At 41.6% G+C, this 23,335-nt stretch overlaps 1 protein-coding gene across 2 annotated transcripts; it reads right to left on the bottom strand.

Moving 5' to 3' along the window:
• Positions 1-8,697: 8,697 nt before the first annotated feature.
• Positions 8,698-23,052, bottom strand: LOC308283429 (ataxin-2-like protein). 2 transcript variants are annotated; one of them, XR_013961922.1, is made up of 5 exons: positions 22,923-23,052; positions 19,577-19,622; positions 17,037-17,093; positions 15,144-15,215; positions 8,698-9,373 (listed from the first exon to the last, which is right to left on the bottom strand). XR_013961922.1 is itself a non-coding variant. In XM_080723862.1 (4 exons), the coding sequence occupies exons 1-4, from the start codon at positions 22,937-22,939 to the stop codon at positions 15,099-15,101; spliced, it is 237 nt and encodes a 78-aa protein (XP_080579988.1). In that variant the 5' UTR covers positions 22,940-23,052; the 3' UTR covers positions 14,938-15,098. The 2 variants fall into 2 exon arrangements, 1 of the variants encoding a protein (XP_080579988.1); XM_080723862.1 differs by lacking the exon at positions 8,698-9,373 and having other exon boundaries at positions 14,938-15,215.
• Positions 23,053-23,335: the final 283 nt, after the last annotated feature.

Genomic DNA, 23,335 nt, shown 5'->3' on the forward strand with positions numbered 1-23,335 from the left:
CTCTATGCATTTGATACATGTGTGAACAAGCTCCATGGGGCCACCTGCTGGTCAAACATTCAATCCTCTGAACGTTCCTGGAAATATCATGGAATTCCCATTGAAAGATATGCCGCTAACAGAGTAGACACATACGCTGCACGCAATAAAAACAAGCAAGCATATGTCATTCGTGATTTTTTTTCATTCAAGTATAAAAATTGTACACAGGTAATTAATTCCCTTGATATCCTAGTGATACTGTAGACTGCGTGTGAGCCAGTCGCAAACACAATCTAAGCCATTCTAAATGCTACGTATTCCCACAATAGATTAGCTACACAGAGTGTGATTCATCAACTGCATAAATAACAGAAACAAAATAAAATAGAAATAAAATACATACAATTTAAGGACTGTCATTGTGTCCCGAATTGTTACTGGAAGTAGCAATAAAGAAACTGCAAACCCGGCCTAAGAATGCATATGCTTGAAATAAAAATGAAAAAAGAAAAAAGGAAACGGCTTGAGAATCACTGGCCATTAGGGTTGTAAATCGCTAGGTACCCGACGATTCAATTTGATTCCGATTCAGAGGGCTACGATTCGATTATAAATCGATTACCGATGCATCTCGATTCCATTCCATCTCACTGTGTGATAAAAAAAAACAAAGTGCTTTCTAATGAAAACAGATTTATTTACTTCCATTATATTTCATTGATAATATAAACAAATGGAAGAGAGTTGTTGTAGTAAAAAAATATAACATAAATCATAACTCAATACTTCTGCTAACCATCCAAAATCAAACAATAATACTGTACATTAAGCAGCTTTCTTTTCAACATACAAAACATGTATTGGAATATTAAAAAAAAAGAAAAAGAAAAAAAAAAACACATTTGTGATTCGATTCATAATCGTCCATGTTCGTATCGCGATTAATCTATGAATCGATCATGAATGGTAAATGGTGCATTTATATAGCGCCTTTAACCAAGGCGCTTTACAAAGATTGTGCATTACATTCACCCATTCACACATACATTCATACACCAATGGCAGAGGAAACCATGCAAGGCACCAACCTGCTCACCGGGAGCAACTAGGGGTTCAGAGTAGAGATCTTCACAGGTCCAAATATTTTTTTCCCCGATTCTGACCAGTTCCGAAAATAATAATCAAATTACAAAACCAAACCTGAGGGGCCCCGTAACGGTCTCGTCCGATTCCGCTCCGTTCCCGACTTTCCTTCTTTTTTTACAGTCCGTAACCTGTGACATTTGTCCCCAAATCCGTTTATTTACGAGGTTCCGAGAGACCCGACCATTTAATGATTATTTAAAGCCCCTTGTTTCATGTGCCGAGATCCACACTCACTCACTGCAGCTGTGCACTGTAAACTGATTGACAGGCAGTGTCAACAGTCAGAGCGAAGGTGTAAGCCGGTCAGATGCTGTGGTAGTCCGAGTCCCTCCTTGCGGCCTCCAGGGGCGTCACACGGCACAGGGGGGAGTGGGATTGAGTTACTAGGGCGCAAGGTGGAGGGCCCTTAATTATTTTATACTATTGACAAATAGCATATATACAAGCTCAGCTTGTACATCTGCTATTTTTGAAAAGTGGTGAAAATGTGTGCAAATCTTTGAATGTATGTATTTTTTAAGCGAACATTTGTAACTAAAATTTTGCTTCGGTCCCCGGAACTAAATATTTTGAGATGGGGGTCCGTGGCCAAATAAATATAATTTTGGGGGTCCTTCACATGAAAAAGTTTGAGCACCACTGAAACATTTACGGGTTTATAGTAAATTTACCCCCATTGATTCCGGATGGAGACCCAAATGCATTCGGGTCCCCATCCGGAATCAATGGGGGTACATTTATTGTAATCAAATTATTGTCTTAGGAATGCAACAAATACAAAATATTATTGAACTAATGTCTCAATGGCGTGAGTAATCAATAGAACATTTTCCATTCTGGAGGTGAACTACTCCTTTAAAGTTAAAGCTCCAAACAGCCCAGAACAAACTAATTGGTGTCGTGCTTGGTCTTCCTCCTCGGGCCCACCTTAACGATCATCACCACAAAAGCGTGGGGTGGCTCAAAGTAGCTGACAGAGTACAGCATCTTGCAATGGGCCTGGTGTACAAGATACACTACACCTCCAAGATACCCATGTACCTGGCAAACTACTTCTTAAAGCCAAGGTCAAGGGTGTCCACGATCACAACACCAGAGGCAGCTCCACTAATCATGTTAACGTAGATTTAACACTAAACAAGGCTCTAATTCGTTCTCCTGCTATACCATCAACATGTGGAACACCCTTCCGCAAGCCTTAAAGGAGAGCAAATCCCTAGCCTCCTTCAAAATTGGTATGAAAAATCACTGCTTTTGAAATTGATATTATTCTAGATAAAGTACTATGTTCTATCCGTCTGTCTTTCAATGTTATATGAGATACATAAAGTGTGGTTCCTGTGTAAATAAGCCGTAAGGCTCTCTAGGATCTCCTTTTAGTTCTCTTGCAAACTGCTAATAAATTCTTCAATCAATCAATCAATCAATCAATCAATCAATCAAAGGATTTGAAATATTCAAAGACTTGCACAAAGTGTCAAGATTTTTCAAAAATAGCAGGTCTACAAGCTCGATATACAGATAAATCTCAGAAAAATTAGAATATTGTGTAAAAGTTCATTTTCTTCTGTAATATAATATATATTTTTTAAACTTTCATATATTCTAGATTCATTGTGCATTATGAGATGTGGATTTTTTTGGTTTTCATGAGCTGTATGCCATAAAAAACAAAATTTAAACAAAATATGAATAATTCACTGCATGCATAATGAATCTAGAATATAGGAAAGTTTAAAAATAATAATTATATTACAGAAGAAAATGAACTTTTACACAATATTCTAATTTTCTGAGATTGATCTGTACAAGTGAGCTTGTATATCTGCAATTTTTCAGTAGCTGAAGCACAAAATAATGCGTTCCCAGTCTCTTCATAGACTGGGAACGCATTATTTTCATTCATGGGGGGCCCGCAGTGAATCCCTGTACCCAGGGCCCAGGATCTGTTGCGACACCCCTCCTCGTGGCCTCCACCAGGTCAGATGCTGTGGTAGTCCGAGTCCCTCCTTGCTGCCTCCACCAGGTCAGTTGCTGTGGTAGTCCCAGTCCCTCCTTGCTGCCTCCACCAGGTCAGTTGCTGTGGTAGTCCGAGTCCCTCCTTGCTGCCTCCACCAGGTCAGATGCTGTGGTAGTCCCAGTCCCTCCTTGCTGCCTCCACCAGGTCAGTTGCTGTGGTAGTCCGAGTCCCTCCTTGCAGCCTCCACCGTCCACTCAGCCAGGAAGAAGGACAGGGAGCCCATGAAGCCCACCAGCACCAGGATGAGCAGCTGCCAGTGGAGCAGCAGGTAGTTGCTGTAGCCGAACGCCAGCGCCGCCATGATGGACTGTGAGTGTGTGGGAGGGGGGAGAAACACAAACACCATGTTAACAGTAGGGGTGACCCCGAATAGTCGAATAGTCGACTAATCGATCGAAACGCTATGACCTACTCCACACCGAGCAACATGTCAGATAAAAGTAAGTTGGCTTAAATCCATTATGTAATGTCCATACTCCCAAAAGCGACGTTTTAAGCTCTCCTTTCCTCTTTCTCCCCGACGAGTTACGGGGTCTGTTTTGTACAATCCAATCGCTGTCCCTCTGTCAGGCTCAGCGCAGGCTGTGCAGCGTCTTGTGGATAGATGCACGTATGGATGTTACACAGATATTGGTGTCGGGCAGAGCCCATAGAAATGTGTGACCGGCGACCGCATCGCCTATACAGTAGTTGCATGGCTGTTACACACAGACATCGGAGTCTGGGGCTTTAGCTTCTAAGTGAATAAACTTTACACCTGCTATATAGGCCTACTTATTTTAGTATTTTGTTATTTAATTCGCCTTATATTATTTAGTTACTTTATTTATTTTAGAGATATTATTTCGTTGTTGTTATTGCTGTATTTATTACTATTCTTATAAGGCCATGATAATAAACCTTGGCTTAAATAATGAATGAGTTATCTATTAAAACAAAAGTCAAGAAGACATGTTATTTAAATGAGTGTTTCACCTCTGTTGTTTATACGCCATTGTAAAAGAAAGGGTTAAAATATAATAATAATAATTAAAAAGACGGGCCATAGTCGACTAATATTCGACTATCAACACAATGACTAAAATCATAGTCGACTATACAAATCCTTAGTCGGGGACAGCCCTAGTTAACAGTACAGCGCCGTCCAGACATTTGCGACAGCTATCGTGTCCGTATCGTTTGAGAATGAGGGGAGAGGAGGGGGAGGTCCAATTCATTCTCAATGAAGGTCACATGTTTTTTTTGTCTCTTGCAAATCTCTTGGCCAAAAGACAGCCTTCGGTTGAGCAAGAGACACGGCAACGATATGAAACCACGTGACTTACATAGAAAATGAATTGGACTCCCCCGCCTCCCCTCATTCTCAAATGAGACAGAGAAAATGTCTCACGCATATATGTGATTGCGGCCTAAGACTCCCTAATCGGGAGATAAGCGACCGTCACGTCGCATACACAAACTTTAGAAGGCAATGGTAGCCAAGCAGGAGGGAATATGGGAAATGGGACAGATCCATATTGATGACATGACTTTAGAGATACTGTGTACCGCTTTGCAAAATATGTAGGAGCAGTGTAAAAAAAATTGTTTTGCAAGAATCGGCCTCATGGTGGCAGAAGAAGAGGGCCATGTGAGAGATCTATCCATCCATCCGATAGATAGATAGATAGATAGATAGATAGATAGATAGATAGATAGATAGATAGATAGATAATAAAGGTATCTATCTATCTATCTATCTATCCATCCATCCATCCATCCATCCATCCATCCATCCATCCATCCATCCATTCATTTATTAATATCTAGAAGAAATAGGGCAAGTTAATTGGTGTCATCACAATCGAATCAAATGATTGTGCTGTAAGTGATGTTACTTGGTAAAAACACAATACTTTTAGTTGAAAAGTTGAAGTTCTATATTTTGATAGTAAGCATTGCTATTGACCAGTGTTGCCAGACGTACGATAATTATCGTATTTGTACGATAATTTGACCCTCTGTACGATGTACGATCAATAATTCCAAAAATGCCCAAATGTACGATAATTTCGGCATATCACCCAAAAGAGCGTGAATTCGCTATTTTCCCTGGCTGCTGATCTGGGATCTGGTTTGGCGTCTCAAAATAAGCCAGGAAATCAGTCAATCTGACCCTAGATCTGTACTTGGAGGCATTAAAAACACCGGTTGCATCTTTCCAGACCAGTTTCAGGCTTTTATTTGTGTAAGCTCCAGGAAGTTCCCTGCCTCCACGCAGCATATCTGATGCGTTTTTGTCACGCAGGAGTCTAAAAAAGGTTGTTTCTTACACTAAAGACGCATTTTTGGGTGAAATTACGTTTTTACGCGAGTGATTTCTCTTTTTTGGCTGTGTACGATGTTTCATGTCAAATACGATAATTCTGAGCCTCCGGTACGATAATTCAACATTTCCCATCTGGCGACACTGCTATTGACTGCTTTGTTCAGAAACAGGGGTTTCTCAAGCTCTTTAGCAAACACCTCTCCTGTGCTCTCATTGGCTGCAGTAGCGTTCAAGGCAGTTCATACCGCATCATTTCCAGTTGGCGACAGCTCGACTGGTGCGACGCGTTTTGAGCTTGTAAATCGCCTATTTTTTGGCAAAGAGATTTCATAGAGAGTGGAAAAAACTAAAATATGTTATTATTATTTTCCAAGGGGCCACATGAACAACAGAAAATGTTGTGGAGGGCCAGGCCAAAAGGCAGTGCTCCCTGCAAGATGTACTCCCCCAAACTAAACACCCGGCTTCACCTCCGAATAAATACTTAAATTGAAAACACGGCATTCGGCATCAACTTTTCTTTTTTTAGCCACTTAAGCCATTTTTGATGGGTAAGATAAGGCAGGTCGTCTTAACGTGTGACCAGTCTGACCACCTGCTTGTTATTGAGACAATGATCCAATGATCAAGCACACGTGCTGATGTACACATTACATCCATATGTATGTGAATAAAAATAAAAATAAAAATAAAAGAAATGCAGCTTTAGTTTAGCATGAGGTAAAATTTGAAAATGTGTTTATTTTGTAATTTCCCATTAACCCTACAAGGGCTGGTCAGAGTGAACCAAAGGGCCACATACGGCCCCCGGGCCGCACAATGCCCAGGTCTGAATTAGAGGCGTCCATATCTATATAGCGTCCATATTCTGAGAACTTTAGCCAAAAATAGTAGATCTACAAGCTTTTTTCGGCAAAGAGCTTTGGTGTAGAGGGAGAAAAGAGCAGACTCAGTACAGAGTGAAATGTCAAGTTTTTTTAAAAGTATTGACGGTTCAAGTGGTTAAATATCTGAAAACACAAATTGACATGAATCCAAAATACACTGATGATTGAGCTGTCAAACAATGAAACGATATGGAATCTATGAAGAGGTTGTGGCCGCTTGTGGGGGTCCCTGCTTCATCTCTCTCTCTCAACTAAGGGGTCCTTGGCCGGAAAACGTTGAAGACCCCTGCCCTATACTGTATGTCGTACCTGAACGAAATAGAAGCAGGCGAAGGCCGGAGCGCTTTCCTCGCGCCACACAAAGCCGATGATGCTGAACAGCTGTGTGTTGAAACAGCTGTCACCCAGACCCAACAGGAAGCTGCACAGCAACGCCACTGGTACACTGACACGCACGCACGCACGCACGCACACACATGCACGCACGCACGCACGCACACACACACACACACACACACGCACGCACACATGCACGCACGCACGCACACACACACTCTCTTTTAGAGCTTTTATTATTCTTTTTATATGCATTTTTTGAATACAAGACTTCAACTTTTAGTACAGTATTGAAACCTTTCTTTAAAGGAGTAGTTCACCACTTTTCAACCTGTCTTCATATAATATCACCATTCTTTTCTACTCAGTCCAAGTCTCCTAGGAGAGCTGTGGGAAGTTCAGAATCCATCGTCTTGTGACATCATCATTTTCCAAAAAAAAAAAGTATCAATATTTTTGGGAAAAAAAAATAGATTTTTATTATCGCGAGAACAATGGCTTCCACTTTAAAATTGCAACTTTTCAGGAATAGAATAGCCTGCAGTTACTACGAGCTGGATTGGCAATCGATGATGTCACAAGACGATGGGTTTCTGACCTGCCCACAGCCCTCCTCTGAGAAAAAAAAGAAAAAAGAAAAGCTATTTTTGAGTGAGGACCAATTATATGAACATAGGTTGAAAAGTGGTGGAGTGCCCCTTTAAGTAAAACGTTTGAGTACTTTTTCCACCACTGACTGTAACCCCCTTTGTCCTCTTTCTTTCTTTCTTTCTTTCTTTCTTTCTTTCTTTCTTTCTTTTATTCTTTCTTTCTTTCTTTCTTTCTTTCTTTCTTTTATTCTTTCTTTCTTTCTTTCTTTCTTTCTTTTATTCTTTCTTTCTTTCTTTCTTTCTTTCTTTCTTTCTTTCTTTCTTTCGTACTGTATTTAAATTTCTCGATGAAATGTTAACACAGCTACAAAAACTCCTAGTTCTCCTTAACAGACAAGGAGAAAGAAAATAGCAGATCTACAAGCTCGCGAGCTTGTAGATCTGCTATTCACGCTGTCACGCTATGACATTTTACATGACGATTAATTGTCACTCAAATAATTGCGATTAACGATTTAATTGTCGTTGACAATTACATTTCTGTTTGGCTTTTAGGCTTTGAAGTTGCACAAGGCAGATATGACACATAACCTAAATATACAAAGAAATGACATATTTGACAACTTTATACTAATATACTAAATAACATTGATCGCCGATCTACAAGCTCACAACGCGCCGCATCGCGACACGTTGTGAGCTTGTAGATCTGCCATTTCCACTACTTTTTGAAAGCGTTTGAAACTATATTAACGTTTCTCAACATGGAAACGATTATGACGATTATATGCAAAAAAATTGCGATTACCTCAACTCATTGCGATTAGACGATTATGTAATAATTTTGACAGCCCTAGGGGAGGGAGGGGGAGGGGGTCCTCACCTGGGGGTGATGTAGGCCTGCAGTGAGGTCCCCTCCTCGGGGGCGATGGGAGCGTCGCTGGCGATGTTGAGGAAGATCAGGTAGAAGGCCAGGAAGTGCGTGATGAGGCCCAGCAGCACCACGGGGTTCCTCCCCAACCGGTTGCACACGTTCAGCATCCCGAACACGCCCCCTCCTGGCCATGCCGAGAAAAGCAACCCAAACCGACCCCCACAAGAAAAACAAATCGTCGTCGTCGAGTGGAAACCTTGTATGTCCAAAACCGTTTGTTTTGCATTTATCATTTTAAAAATGATTTAAACTAGTGAAAACAGCCGATCTACAAGCACACAACGCCTCGCGCCGCGAGGCGTTGTGTGCTTGTAGATCGGCTGTTTTCACTACTTTTGTGCGACGGCCTCGTGTGATGAAACAGGGCTCTACTTTGCAAAATAACGTATACATTTTAAACTTGTAGATGCAAGTTTTCCACCCGATAACGACGAAATGGTAAATGGTGCATTTATATAGCGCTTTTTATTCCAAAGCGTTTTACATAGATTACATTGACCCATTCACACACACATTCATACAACCTGCTCATCGGGAGCAATCAGGGCTTCAGAGTAGGGCTGCACGATATGGACCAATCTCGATATTCATGCCAAATATTTCAATATCGATACAATATTACCGTACACATTTCATATTCAATGTTTGACGTGTTGCAAAAGTGAAAACTAAGCATTATTAAAGAAAAAACAATAATAAGTCAATATCACTCTTGTTTACATTTTTTCAATAAGTCTATGCTTCAACTCAATATATTTGTACTCCACTACAATTTGAATATGTGAGATTATTGTCACAAAACATACATTAACAATTTATGCCTTATTTCATGACAGCCAATTTTCAAGCTCACAACTAGCCACGTTGTGACGCTTGGAGACATTACAAAAGAATTGGTAATTTTTGAAAGAGTTGAGTACTTTTGCTTTGGTACTGTATGTTCATGCAAATACTTTTTAATATAGGCTTACAAAAAGCCTAGGGCTATACATATATAATATACTAATCTAAGCACTTCTTCTACCACGGGTTATGAAGACTCACCCAAGATCTCTCCTAAGCCAATGAAAATGCCAGAGAGGCCGATGAGGCTCTTGGCGTCTTGGCCGAACTGCGTCATGGCGCCGATGCACGTCACGTACACCCCGCTGTAGAAGGTCAGCTCCAGACCTGCTCCGCGGGAGAGATTTATGTTTCATAAATAACTAGAAGCAGTGATCTTCCGAGCACAGGTCTCCACCAGGCCAGGCGGCCTGTTATAGCGCCACCATGAGCCGGATTTGAAAAGTGGCATTTCTTCCTCGGCCTAGTGGGAATGTGTGTGCACAATTTCAAAAAAAATTGCACGCTGTGTTCGTGATTTGAGGCATTTTGTTCAAAACTGACCAATCTTACAAACTTTGAAAGTCAATCTCAGCCAATCAGGATGGAATATGGACAATCAGACAGATTCATGTCGATCACATGACTGTAGAGATACCGTCTACCGATTTGCGTGATTTTTGGACAAAATCTGTAGGAGTAGTGTACAGAAATGTGTTTTGAAAACATCGGCCTCACGGTGGTGCTAGAACAGGGGCCATTCGAAAAATGTGGGGCAGAGGTTCTGAATTGGCATCCAGAGAGTTTGTGTGCTCATTTTGGCAGCGACCGGTCCAACGGCGCCGGAGATTAGCTGATGACAAACTGGAGGACACATGGACGGACGGACAGGGACGAAAACATACTCTCCCCCATGCCTTCGGCTGGTGGAGACAATGAACACAATTAGGGCTGTCACAATTATTATATAATCGTCCAATCCTAATTATTTGAGGTAATCGCAATTATTTTTGCATAATCGTCATAATCGTTTCCATGTTGAGAAATGTTCCTATAGTTTCATTCACTTTCAAAAAGTAGTGGAAATAGCAGATCTACAAGCTCACAACGTGTCGCATCGCAACGTCAAATATGTCAGTAATTTCTTTGTATATTTAGGTTATGCGTCATATCTACCATGTGCAACTTCAAAGCCTACAAGCCAGACAGAAATGTAATTGTCAACGACAATTAAATCATTAACCGCAATTATTTGAGTCACAATTAATCGTCATGTAAAATGCCATAATCGTGACAGCCCTAAACACAATGGCCCTCATTTATCAATGGAGTGTAAAAAATGGTCTATTTTTTTCACCAAATTTTGCGTAGGGCAACGTTTGCGTGGCATTTACGAAAATGTCCTAAACAGACACACCTGGCGTACATTTGATCTCAGCGTTGATAAATGTGCAGGCTGAAATTTAAATAACACGCCCTTAATTATTCTCGAAACGCCCCGATTTTACGACTAGAACGACCTTAACTCATTTGCTGCGATGGCCGTGAATCCCGTAAAAATCCCGCTGTACGTCCCTGCCACGCCCGTGAATCCCGCCAATGTGCTTTTAAATTATGTAATGCTAAATTAGACTCTCCCACAGCTCCTCAAAAAGTTTTAGCCTTCTATCTTATAAGGAAACCAAAATATCACACATCAAAGTGAGTGTGTTTGAAAACAAGAGTGTAATAAATGTATAAATCTCAATAAAAGTGTATAATTATAATCAACAGTGAAGGAACAGTGCTGGCAACCGCTGCAGCCTCCAGCACACAGAATGCGTCTTTTTTTTCCCAGGCTCTTTTTTCTTTTTTTTTTCCCTCACTCCAACATGCATGCCATTCACACACACCCCCATTCCAACACCAATGCCCTTGCCCTACTATGGAAGTGTTGCCAGAAGTCAATCTGAATGGCACCATGTAGGAAGCCCCCCCAAGCGGAGGCTCTTTTTCTTTTTTTTTTCTTTTTTCTTTTTTTTCTCCTCACTCCAACATGCATGCCATTCACACACACCCCCATTCCAACACCAATGCCCTTGCCCTACAATGGAAGTGTTGCCAGAAGTCAATCTGAATGGCACCATGTAGGAAGCCCCCCAAGCGGAGGCTAGCCAGCCTAGCCTATAGCAACAACTAAACAGTTCAGCTCGATGAGACCGTTCTTCATAAATCAAACAAAATCCCGTGACATTTTCACTTCAAAAGCCATAATCTGCTATGGGCCTCCACAACCCACAGCTTCATAACCCCACACACCACACTATTGTCCAGATTTGCAGCCAACTAGAGAGAGTTGGAAGCATCTCTGCCTCATGACTGCCTGAACCAAAATAAACCATCACAACAAATAGATAACACATCTGCACCTCACCTCACGTCAGCGGGGGTCCCCTCGACTACATCCCGATCACAAGGCACTGCTCGCGGCAGAGTATATGTCCCCCCGTGTCCTGGACTCCTGGTCAAGCAACCATGTCGTGTCCGGAGGCTGATTTGACCACAAACAACATCTCTATTCGCGTCGGTAAAACTTATAAGACATCCTCGTCGAGCGTTAGCCTTGTCTTCTCCGTGTCTGCACGCTAACAGATGGATCCCACCGGGAACAGTGGAGTAAGCAATCGCGACGATTCATTGAAAGTAAGTTGCTTTGTTTTCATCCAAAGTTTCTGTGCTTCCCGTGTCGGTGTCCCGTTCCCTGCACGCAACGTGCAGACTGAAAAGAAAGTGAATATCGATCCATCGTGGCGCTCCTGCATCTCCCCCTGAGTGTGATCAGCTGCAGCATGTGTATCGCACACAGCATTGTAATGTTGTAATGCGTTCTTCTTGATGTGATCAATAACTCTATGCTTGTGATCCGTTCTAATATCCGGTTATTTACACAATCACATACATAAACGTTTCCGCATCCGGTATAGAAACGGACCTGATCAGCAACTACATATGGCAACTGTACAGGGGCGTCAATTGGGTATGGCAGGGGTATGCAGCTGCCATGCCTTGGCTACAGGGGGAAATAATAAAATGTACTTTTCATTGTGCCTGTTGCTAAGGTATGGCAACATGTCATGTTGCCATACCTTACCTTTTTCTGAACTGACGCCACTGCAACTGCACACTAACGGATCCCAACAGATTCAATTCGGTGGAGCTTTATTGACATGAGAAAACGCAAGTGGTTTGTACTCGCCAAAGCAAGTGTCACAAATAAAATAAAAACATTTGAAAATGGGTAACATAATACAGTTGGAGGGGGTACCATTCCCACCTGCTTAGCAATATATATTTATATATATATATATAGATCTGCTATTATGTACATGTATGTGTATAGCCTACAGTATAGTTAGTGTGAGTGTGTGTGTGTGTGTGTGTGTGTGTGTGTGTGTGTGTGTGTGTGTGTGTGTGTGCGTGTGCGTGTGCGTGTGTGTGCATGTGTGTGTGAGGAGGTACTGCAGACCATCGTGGGCCAGTCCAATATAAAAAGCGTATTTCTCTTTGTGTGAAGTAAGACGCCCTAAGGGCAAGATGTGGCCTATTACAGCACTATTACACAATTCCAGTTATACACAATTACACTTATTACACTAGTACACTCATCTGATAAGTGCCTGAAGCCATAAAGACAGATATCAAGTGAGTTATTTCCTTGAAAAGAGAACATTCACAAAAACTTAAATAACTCCTTTTCATTTGATTTTCAAGCTCGGAAAATCAAAAAACAAGGTTTTTGAAATGGCTATAACTATAGAATGGTACATCGTAAATGCAAGATTATATTTTTTTCGTGAAACTACAGCTTGTCCTCTTCCATTTCCAGTAATGTATGACATGGTCGTGCAAACACAGAATTTAGGAAAAATCTAAATATAAAAAAAAATATTCATTATACAAAATGGCAGAAAAGCCATACAGTGCAATGTTAAAATGGCAGCAAATGAGTTAATACGACCTAACAACGAAAGGAAAGCCAATAGAAGAGTGTCCGCGTCCCACACAGACCACGCACACATGCACGCATGCACGCACGCACGCACACACCACCAAGCCCAGCAGCATTTTGGTTCACTGTGGAACCATTATTACCATTTATTTTGTATAGTAAGCTTGCAGCCTACATGAGTGACACCACACCAGTCATTGCTACGAATGGAATATATTAATTTAACCCAATATCGGCGACGGCACAGTGCGCGTTTGAGTGGTTACAAAAAAGAAAAAGAAAAAAAGAAAGCAAAATCATGTATTCCTGAAACCACGGGATGCTGTGCATGCAATGTTACATACTGACAAGGAGGCAGTTAAAATCTGAAGGTTTGAAGCGTCGGGTGGGTTTTATCCCTAATACATAACTCCATATAGGAAACACTTGTATAGTTGAATACCTCACGGTCCACGAAAAGAATGTCACGGGCTCACCACGTCGGGTTTCATCATTAACTCCAGCATAGTGTAGGCCTACTACATTACTGTAGCGACTGTATGAATTGAGAGACCCCACCACAGTTACGTTTTGGATATACATTTAACCCAATTTCGGCGACGAGCACAATGCACGTTTGAGTGCTTGAACTTGCAATCATGTACCGTTCCCGCACGGGCTGGTCTTCTCCCCGATAAATCATCCGCAGCGTGCGTGCGCTGGGCTGGGCACAGCCAGGTTTGGAGCTTCGGGTTGTATCCATATTTAAAAGGACTCGCGTCACTGTATAAATTGGAGGCTCACGCCTCACGGTAGATCACAGCGGCGCCGCGCTGGTCCCGAAAATGCTCTCGCATGCGTTCGTAGGCTATAATGTGCTTGTTCTGAGCCAGGTCTGCAATCTTAAAATATAGACTGTTAAAGCACTTAACAGTAGATTGCTTCCATGTTGCTAGATTTTGATTGCTTGTCATTGTAACTTGGAAATAAAATCGGCGTGCATGTCCATGATGTAGCTGGCTATAATATACTTTTATAAAATGTTATATTTTCACAGGATTATTTATTATTGTGTTGGATATACATTTTCGAGTGGATACATGTGTCCATTGCCTGTCAAATAGTTACACAATGCTGCTCCGCACGTCTACAATGGAACAAAGTGGTGTAGGATGAATCCTACACCACCTCTGGACTTGACGTGAGATTTGATCCTACCCTACGCCAACGTCAAAGTCAAGTTGAAATGATAAATGTCGAGACTTCCCTAAATTTCGGTGTACACCCAAATTTTGATCTGCACCACGTTGATAAATGAGGGCCACAGCCCCCATGGTTCTCCCCACCGGGGGAAATGGATGTGCTGTGTGGCAGCGCGCCGCACCCAGTTGGGGTTACCGGGCGGCACTTCACGTGCGTCGATACCGCGAGGCGACTCTGCGCAGCCGCCCGCGTCCAGTGTGTGCTCCCCTTTATCTGCCCATCATTTTAGTATTTTAATTAGGCCCCCAGACTGTTACACGGTGAAGTTTACTTTGAAACATTCGTTTCACTCTCTTCTTCTTCTTCTTCTTTATTTATCACACACGCACACGCCGTCTCTCTCCCACTCAGACTTTGCGATAGTGTTTGTACGAGGGGGTTAGGGGCTCGCTCAACAGACAGACAGACAGAAAATACAGACAGAAAGACATAGGACCACAGAAGTCCACATAAGCAGCAGTCACAACAGACTTTTACTTTCAGCTGTCCGCATTTCTGAAAATAATTCGTCTCTTTTTAAAACTGGACATACGGACAGACGTAATACACACACGGTCAAATGTTGGCGCGGCAGGCAACACCGCCGGCAACTGCTGCTAGGTTAACTAGTAACTTGAGTTTTCAAATAGCTGCAATGATTTGGTAGAGAATTTAAAAATAAATAAAAGAAAATTAAGTACACTATTACCAGGTCTGTTTTACCAAGTATAGAGGGATATGCAGCTCAACAGATAAAAGGTGAATTGATCCCAGTGCATGATGGAGGATAATTTCACGATAGATTTTAATCTCCACGATACGATTAGTGTGAGTGTTTTATATCACGATGAACGATAACAGAGATTATCGTCCCACCCCACGACTGAGAACTTCGACCCGTGCGTTTACCTGTGAGCTTAGTGTCTTGAAGATGCCCTCGTACACTGTGCCGTTCTTCACCTGCACGTCACAGGTGGAACCCTGCAAACAAACACAATGACACATGAAGGGAAAGAAAGTACTACAGCAAGGGTTTTCAAACTTTTTTGTCTCAGGGCACCCCATGAATCTTTTTTAATCCGAGGCACCCCTACATTATAATTTTCACTCCCAGCACCCTTATATTTATAGCATATCGTCGTTGCCGGGTGGAAACCTTGTATGTCCGAAACCGTTCGTTTTGTATTTATCATCTATAAAATGTACTAAACTAGTGAAAACAGCAGATTTACAAGCACACAACGCCTCGCATCGTGAGGCGTTGTGTGCTTGTTGTTGTGACAGTTGTTGTGTGCTTGTTGTTGTGACAGTTGTTGTGTGCTTGTTGTTGTGACAGTCTTGTATGATGAAGCAGGGCTTTGCTTTACCAAAAGACGTACACATTTGAAACTTGGAGATACAAGGTTTCTGCCCGACAGTGACGATATTTTAGTGATTATGTTGCGAGGAAAACGTTGAGATAATAGCCATTTTGGTTAGAACTGACTGAAAATAACTTTGTACTTCAAGTTTAAAATGATACTAAATATTTTTCAATTGTCCAAATAAATTCCAAATATTATCAAATGATCTCGCGGCACCCCTGGACTGCCGTCACGGCACCCCAGGGTGCCCCGTCACCCACTTTGAAAACCCCTGTACTACAGTATCAACACTGCAATGTAGAAATACTCTACAAGTAAACATTCAGAATTCAGAATTACATTTTACTTGAATAAAAGCACAACGATGTTGGTATCAAAATGTAGTTAAAAGTATCAAAAGTAATCAAGTTTTCAAATGTATAAAATGCACAAAAATACCTTTGGAAATAGCAGAACCACAAGCTCACATTGGGTCAGATAGCGACGCATTGTGAGCTTGTAGATCTGCAATTTCCAAAAGGCCGAAATGTAGTATACAGGGCTGAAGTGGGTATTGTTTTCTGATAATAATCAAAAACTAGTAACTACAGTTTTCAAATAAATGCAGTGGAGTAAATGTACAACATGTGCCTCTTAGATGTAGTAGCGTAGAAGTAAAACTACTGAAAATTGGAAATCCACACCAAACCTCTTTGCCGAAATATAATCTGTGAGCTTGTGGATCTGCTATTTTTGGCTAAAGTTTTCCTCAGAATAAGAATAGGGATGCTAGAGTTCAAGTGGTTAATGTAATAAAGAGCCTGTCACAAAGATTTGGCAGCCCCAGGTGCGTCAATTGGGTATGGCAGGGGTATGCAGCTGCCATACCCTGGGTCCAGGGGGAAAAATAAGAGTTACTTTTAAATATAAATCCATGAATGTCTCTTTGTCTATCTGTTCTGGTTATTATGTTGTTACAGTAAAATAACTACAAATGCAAAATTTAACAAAATGGTCACTTTAACATTATTGTTAATTGTGGCACGTTTACTAACATGCCAAGTTTAGCTGCACTTGAACGACCGTTCCAGGCTGCCATATCCAGCCGTAGAAACGGGGGGGGAAATAAAATGTACTTCTTAAAATGAATGTATCGTGCGCCTTCACGCGCGTGCAAGACGCCAGTCATGTTGCCATACCGTAGCTTTTTCTGAACTGACGCCACTGTGTGCAGCCCCCCCCCCCCCCTCCCAGTTACTCAGAGGAGGCGAGGACCCCCTGTATAAGACCCCTGCGATACACAAAGCATGAGTGTGTGTGTGTGTGTGTGTGTGTGTGTGTGTGTGTGTGTGTGTGTGTGTGCGTGCGTGCGTGCGTGCGTGCGTGCGTGCGTGCGTGCGTGCGTGCGTGCGTGCGTGCGTGCGTGCGTGCGTGCGTGCGTGTGTGTAACAGGACTCACCACGACCGCAGTGAGAAAATGAAGCATGCGGGCATTGCTGTAGACGCCCTCAAACACCTGCAGGGCAAAGACAACACAACGAGCACCAAGGTCAGGCTCTCAAATGACACACTAGCTCTGAACCTTGACCTTAAACAACAAAACAAAAAGAAACACATCGTTTACACCCCCCGTGCCGTACTAATTCTGACTTCCATACACCCTGACAACAAGGAACTCCAATGGTGTCTCTTTGCACTCGACCGACACAATTTAGAAATGTATGCTATTACAAAAGTACATGTTTTGGTGGAAATAATGTCAATAATAATGGACTAAGCTTTTTGCAGCTTGTGTGTGATGCTATAGTGCAGGGGTCAGCAATCTTTTTTGAAATGAAGTGCCATGTTTTTATTTTCTAGAGTGTAAAGCCTCGATCAGAGTCGTGTAGTCTTTTTGAGTCATGAAACTACAACGTTACGTCATTCCTCGCGGTGAAGAGCTTTCCACCGCGAGTCCCGACACATCTCTCTGTTTTTACTTTCAGACAGATAGGCTCTTCACCCTGTTCACTGATTGGTCGACCTGACCCAGTCAGTCACGGTGAATAGGACTTCACCGTGACTGACTATGATGGCCTTCACTTATTTTCTGACTTGAGGTGGAAAGCTTTCCACCTAAAATTTGCGGTGGATAGCTCTTCACCGCAGACTCTGATCGAGGCTTTAGTGTGCCAAAATACTTTATAAACGTTAAGGACGTCAACAATTACAACACCAGAGGCAGCGCCAGAGATCACGTTCAACCCAAAGTCAACTCAAACTCGTTCTTCTGCTATACAACCAAAATGTGGAACACCCTACCGAAGGCCTTAAAGGAGTGTGGTTCCCTAGCATCCTTTAAAATCGCCCTGAAAAACCACTTACAGGCGGCAGCCATTCGCAACTGGCAATAACAAACCTAGCCCAGCCTCCCCTGACCCTTCTTTGTATTTACCTACTGTATGTATTTTTTTGCACTGTTTATTTATTTATTTTTTCCTTTTTATTTTATTTTTACTATATCTACTGCATAGTACTGTGTTCTATCTGTCTGTCATTCAATGTTATAAATGGTTTCCTGTGTAAATAAGCCAAGTGCTTTCCTAGGATCTCCTTTTAGTTAACCTTGCACCAGTGAACTGTACCGTCATGAAACTGTACCTTTTTCTATGCAAACTTCTAATAAAGTCTTCAATCAATGTCAACATACATTTTAATAAAAGAAAGAAAAATTCTGCACACCAAATTCACTGTTCCCAGGTCTGAAGAAGAGCCACCAGGCTCGAAACGTCACCTAAGTAAAAACCAAGTATTGGGAACAGCAAATTTGGTGTGCGGACTTTTTCTTTCTTTTATTGTTGATTAATTTTAGTCCAGCACCCAGCCTACATGGCACAGGATGTGCATGCCTTTTGTGGCTGTTTGGCAGCTTATGTTTCAACATACATTTTAATGACACATATTTTGACATATTTTGATTGGCACAATTCGGCAGGACATTGTTATAACGGTCATTAGACCCAGAGCAATAATCCACCTATCTCCCCGACTCCCTCCCCAGTCAGAGTTCAGAGTTTTAGATGAATGTCGAATTTTGTGCAAGATGTAATTTGCTATAAATGAGCTAACTTCATTTAATTGACCACGTTCTCTCTCACACTTCTGCCAGTGTGCCGGTGATCACCCTCCCCTGTGCCAATGTTGGCACCCGTGCCTAAGGTTGCTATAGCCCTGCAACAGTGTGATCAAGTAGGTGCATTCATAGAAATTAAAAAAGTCAGTCCTTGAAATGAATAGGGTTGAGAATCACTAAGACAGAAAGAGTCTGGTTGTTGTTGTTTTTGATTGATTGATTGATTACTATTAATAATACTTTATTAGCAGTTTGCATAGGAAAAGCACAGGACAGTACAGTTCAGATGCAAGGTCTCCTATGGCTAGGGCTGTCACAATTATTACATAATCGTCTAATCACAATTATGTGATGTAATCGCAATAATTTTGCATAACCATCATAATCGTTTCCATGTTGAGAAATGTTAATATAGTTTCAAACACACTTCAAAAAGTACTGGAAACTGCAGATCTGCAAGACCACAACGCGTCGCATTGTGAGCTTGAATGAAGCCTTAAGCGCTTTGCACACAGGACAGCTGCGTTTTTGTTTTTTTTTCGTTTGCTGCATGAATAAAACGCATTGGATTTGGTGTGCAATGCTGTGCGGAATTGGCGCTGCGGATCCCAAAAGGAGTCATAAAAGGAGTGATGAGTTTGTGACAAGACGCACAAATCGAACTGGGTTCGACCGAGAAAAAAAACGCACGTCCGCAGCCACTCGTCGCACAGCCAATTCGGATCCGGTGTGCATGAGGTCGTAGAGAATCATTGTTTTCTTTTTAAAAAGTGAAATTGTCCGTTTTATCCGTACGGATAAACGCGCCTGTGTGCAAAGGGCTTTACTCAGTTAATTTGGTACATTTGTGTATAAGCTGTTCCAGAAAGAGACATTAAAATACTTACGGGAGATGACTGACTCTGTGACGGTGGCTTCATTGTGTTTCTTGTCCTGAAAGAAAAAAATAAATACAGATAAAATAAAATAGAAAGATTAGTTTAACGTTATAAGCTGGTTATTAACACTTCTAGCGCCATTATTTTTCTAATCATCCAGACAGTGTGACGCCATTCACTGCGCTTTATTTTGAAGAGCCCCGAAAGCCACAATCGTGTCCACGTTGTGGAAATTCACTAGATCCGGGGTGTTTACTTTCACAAGTAAATGAAAAATTCGAATCGCGGCCGACACGGCCCAGTGTCGCCGTGAAAAAAAGTGTTTCTCTGCGATCAAAGCGTTTTTGGTAAAAAATGTTGATCAAATTTGAACTTGGATGAATTGTATTTCTATGCCAGGGGTTTTCAAAGTGGGTGACGGGGCACCCTGGGGTGCCGTGACGGCAGTCCAGGGGTGCCGCGAGATAATTTGACAATATTTGGAATTTATTTGAACGCTTGAAAAAATATTCAGTATCATTTTAAACTTGAAGTACAAAGTTATTTTCAGTCAGTTCTAACCAAAATGGGTATTATCTCAATGTTTTCCTCGCAACATAATCACTAAAATATCGTCAATGTCGGGCAGAAACCTTGTATTTCCAAGTTACAAGACCGTCGCACAAAACGAGTGAAAACAGCCGATCTACAAGCACACAACGCCTCGCGATGTGAGCCGGTGTGTGCTTGTAGATCGGCTGTTTTCACTAGTTTAGTACATATTTTAGATGATAAATACAAAACGAACGGTTTCCACCCGACAACGACGATATGCTATAAATATAAGGTGCTGGGAGAGAAAATTATAATGTAGGGGTGCCTCGGATTAAAAAGAATATTTATGGGGTGCCCTGAGACAAAAAGGTTTGGGAACCCCTGCTCTATGCTATGTTATTTGTCACAAATTAGATTGCTAATCTATCTAGATGTTTCTAGCTAGGATATGGGATATGGCTGCCCGACCGGGGTCGATTGTAGCAATGTGTTACTATGCAAGCAGATTTTATTTCATTTATTTGTATTTTTTTGGTCTGGGATTACATATACTTTCATGTTAGTAAATGGAAAAATAATATCACTAAATGTCAAAGTAAAAACATATTTAAATACAACAGTATATGCATACATTTGAAAAAAAAAAATGAATTAATATTTACATAATTGCAATGAAATACTGTATATATAAAACATGATTAAGTAACAATTACAAGTCAAACGCTATAAGGGCGAGTGGTGACTGTAGGGTCATGATAGAAAGTTATCAAATAATGTGTTTTTCTTTAATTAAGTGATATGGAGGAGGAGGCATTTAGAAACACAAACATTCAATTCAATTGAGTAACTGTCTGTAAAGCAGTGCTGTGTGACTGAAATCTTATGAGTGGTATTACTAATTATGGCACATATGTTTCTTGTAACAAAAGATGACTAGTGAATTTCAAGTAGTCTGTGAAGGACAATGTAAAAAGCGTTACTTTTGAACTACTCTCCTTAATCATTTGAGGGGAATTATTTGAGAAACCGTCGTTACATTTAGGAAAAATACCCAAATAAGCAACTACGCTTTATAGAATCAAGCCCCCCAAACCCCCCACCCAACCTAGCCTGACACTTCAGTCCGCACATCACCACCCCCTGCTGGTGGGTGGTGTGTAGTGTGGACGTATTTTATTTTATTTCCTGCGCGCCTGAAGAGCGGGCGCTTTGAATGGGCCAATCAGGGTTGTATGCTTGGGGCACGTGGTAGGCTGCTCCGGTCCCAGCCCCCTCCAAACAGAGCTCTTGAGCTCACGTGAGACTCGCTCGTGGACTCTGATTGGTGTCCTCTGCCCACGTGAGAGTCTAGTGGACTCTGATTGGTCCGTGAAAACTGTCATGGCAGAGTCAGACTCGACTCGTATTATTTTAATAAACGATGCAATAGTGCCGTTTCATCACGTTTTAATACCATTTTTCACTAACGTAAACATGCAGACATATAATATGTTATGAGAAATAACGTATTTTTGCAATGTCACGCCACGTCGCCGCCGCGTGTGTGTGTGTGTGTGTATGTGTGTGTGTGTGTGTGTGTGACGTCAATAGGCTTCAGCCCCCCCCCCCCCCCCCCCCCCCCCCGCCGAAATAGAATGTCTGCCCTCAATTTCAGACTCTCTCCCCCCACGTAGTGTGGTGTGAGATGTCTGGCGCTCGCAGTCAGGCAACACCCAACCTACTATTATTTTCAAGCGTTACAGAGAGAAAGAGAAAAAAAGAATACTTATAATAAGCAGACATGGCAACACACTGGTCACTAGGAGGAACAACAAAGTTTATGTGAGGTGACAACAAGCAGCTAGGCCAGAGGCGTCAATTGGGTATGGCAATGTATGGCAGCTGCTATACCTTGGCAACAGGGGGAAAATTATGAAATGTACTTCTTAAAATAAATGCATCATGCCTGTTGCTATGGTATGACTGGCGCCTTCCACCAGTCATGTTGCCATACCTTAGCTTTTGCTGAACTGACGCCACTGGCAGCCAGGCTGGTCAGCTGACACCAACACAATGGGCCAGCCCAGATAAACTAACATCACAAACAAGGCACAGCATCGACCCTGAATGTCAACCTCATCATTACTATTCTAAAACGTTATTAAACAGTTATTACTAACAAAAGAATCGATTTAATAACGAATTATGTTTTGAATATACATACACACATGGACCCCTTTGGAAATATAGTGCTATCTTGGGTTATGCTTTTAGCATCCTTTTGCATGAGTCTGTAGTCTGTACCTCTGAGCTTTTGTTGGTGTTGTTGCAAACTGTTAATAATAACGTATTCAATCAATCGAAATCCAATGAACAAAAAAAATAATTGTTTAAAAATAGCATATAGCTTTAGTGTAATAGTATAATAGCACGTATATCTGTAATAACCTCACTACGCCTTGATAATAACATGCCATGGTGTGATCTTGTAGGCATAGACAATGTATGCATGCCACCATATAAAAATACTGCTTTATGAGTTAATCGGACAAATCAATGCAGTAGCCTATACATATTTTTAATCAATGCAACGTTTACGTTGATGCATAACATAACAAAAAGATATGTTAAAAACACATACAACACATACAAAAAAGTAATCGACGGAATGAGCACTTGAGACACATCGACAGCTGCAGCCATCATCATTTAGTAGCCTACATATTGTTATTAAGTTAGCCTGCGATAGCTGCTGGCTAACCCCAGCTCTAGCTAACATGTCTACTTTAGTAGTGCTTGTTTCTGAACGTGATCGTGCTGTAGAAGAGAAGATAAAAGGTACTTTTTAGTCATGTGCATCCCTGTCCATCCGCTGCTAATGTCAACGCTGTGATCGGATCATCATCACCACCATCATCTTCGACAACAACAATAACAATAACACACGCGCGCACACGCACACACACCGTCTCTACACTGTCGATGAGGACAACAACAAAAACACTGCGACGAGGGGCCGCTCGATTCAATAACAGCCGGCGAATGGCCTGCTCCCTGCTGCCCTGCCGCCGGCGGGCGGGGCTGGAGACCAAATAAAAAAATGTATATCTCCGTGTTTCCGAAACATTTTTATGGGTATTTTTTTTTTAATCACTACTATTTCAAAACATTCCCAAAAAGCAACACATTTAATTAATTGAAAACTATATACAATCTTTTTTCCCCCCTCAATAATCTCCATAAAGAAATTAAAGA

This window comes from Nannobrachium achirus, assembly GCF_963921795.1.
Source record: "Nannobrachium achirus genome assembly, chromosome: 4".
Classification (NCBI taxonomy): domain Eukaryota; kingdom Metazoa; phylum Chordata; class Actinopteri; order Myctophiformes; family Myctophidae; genus Nannobrachium; species Nannobrachium achirus.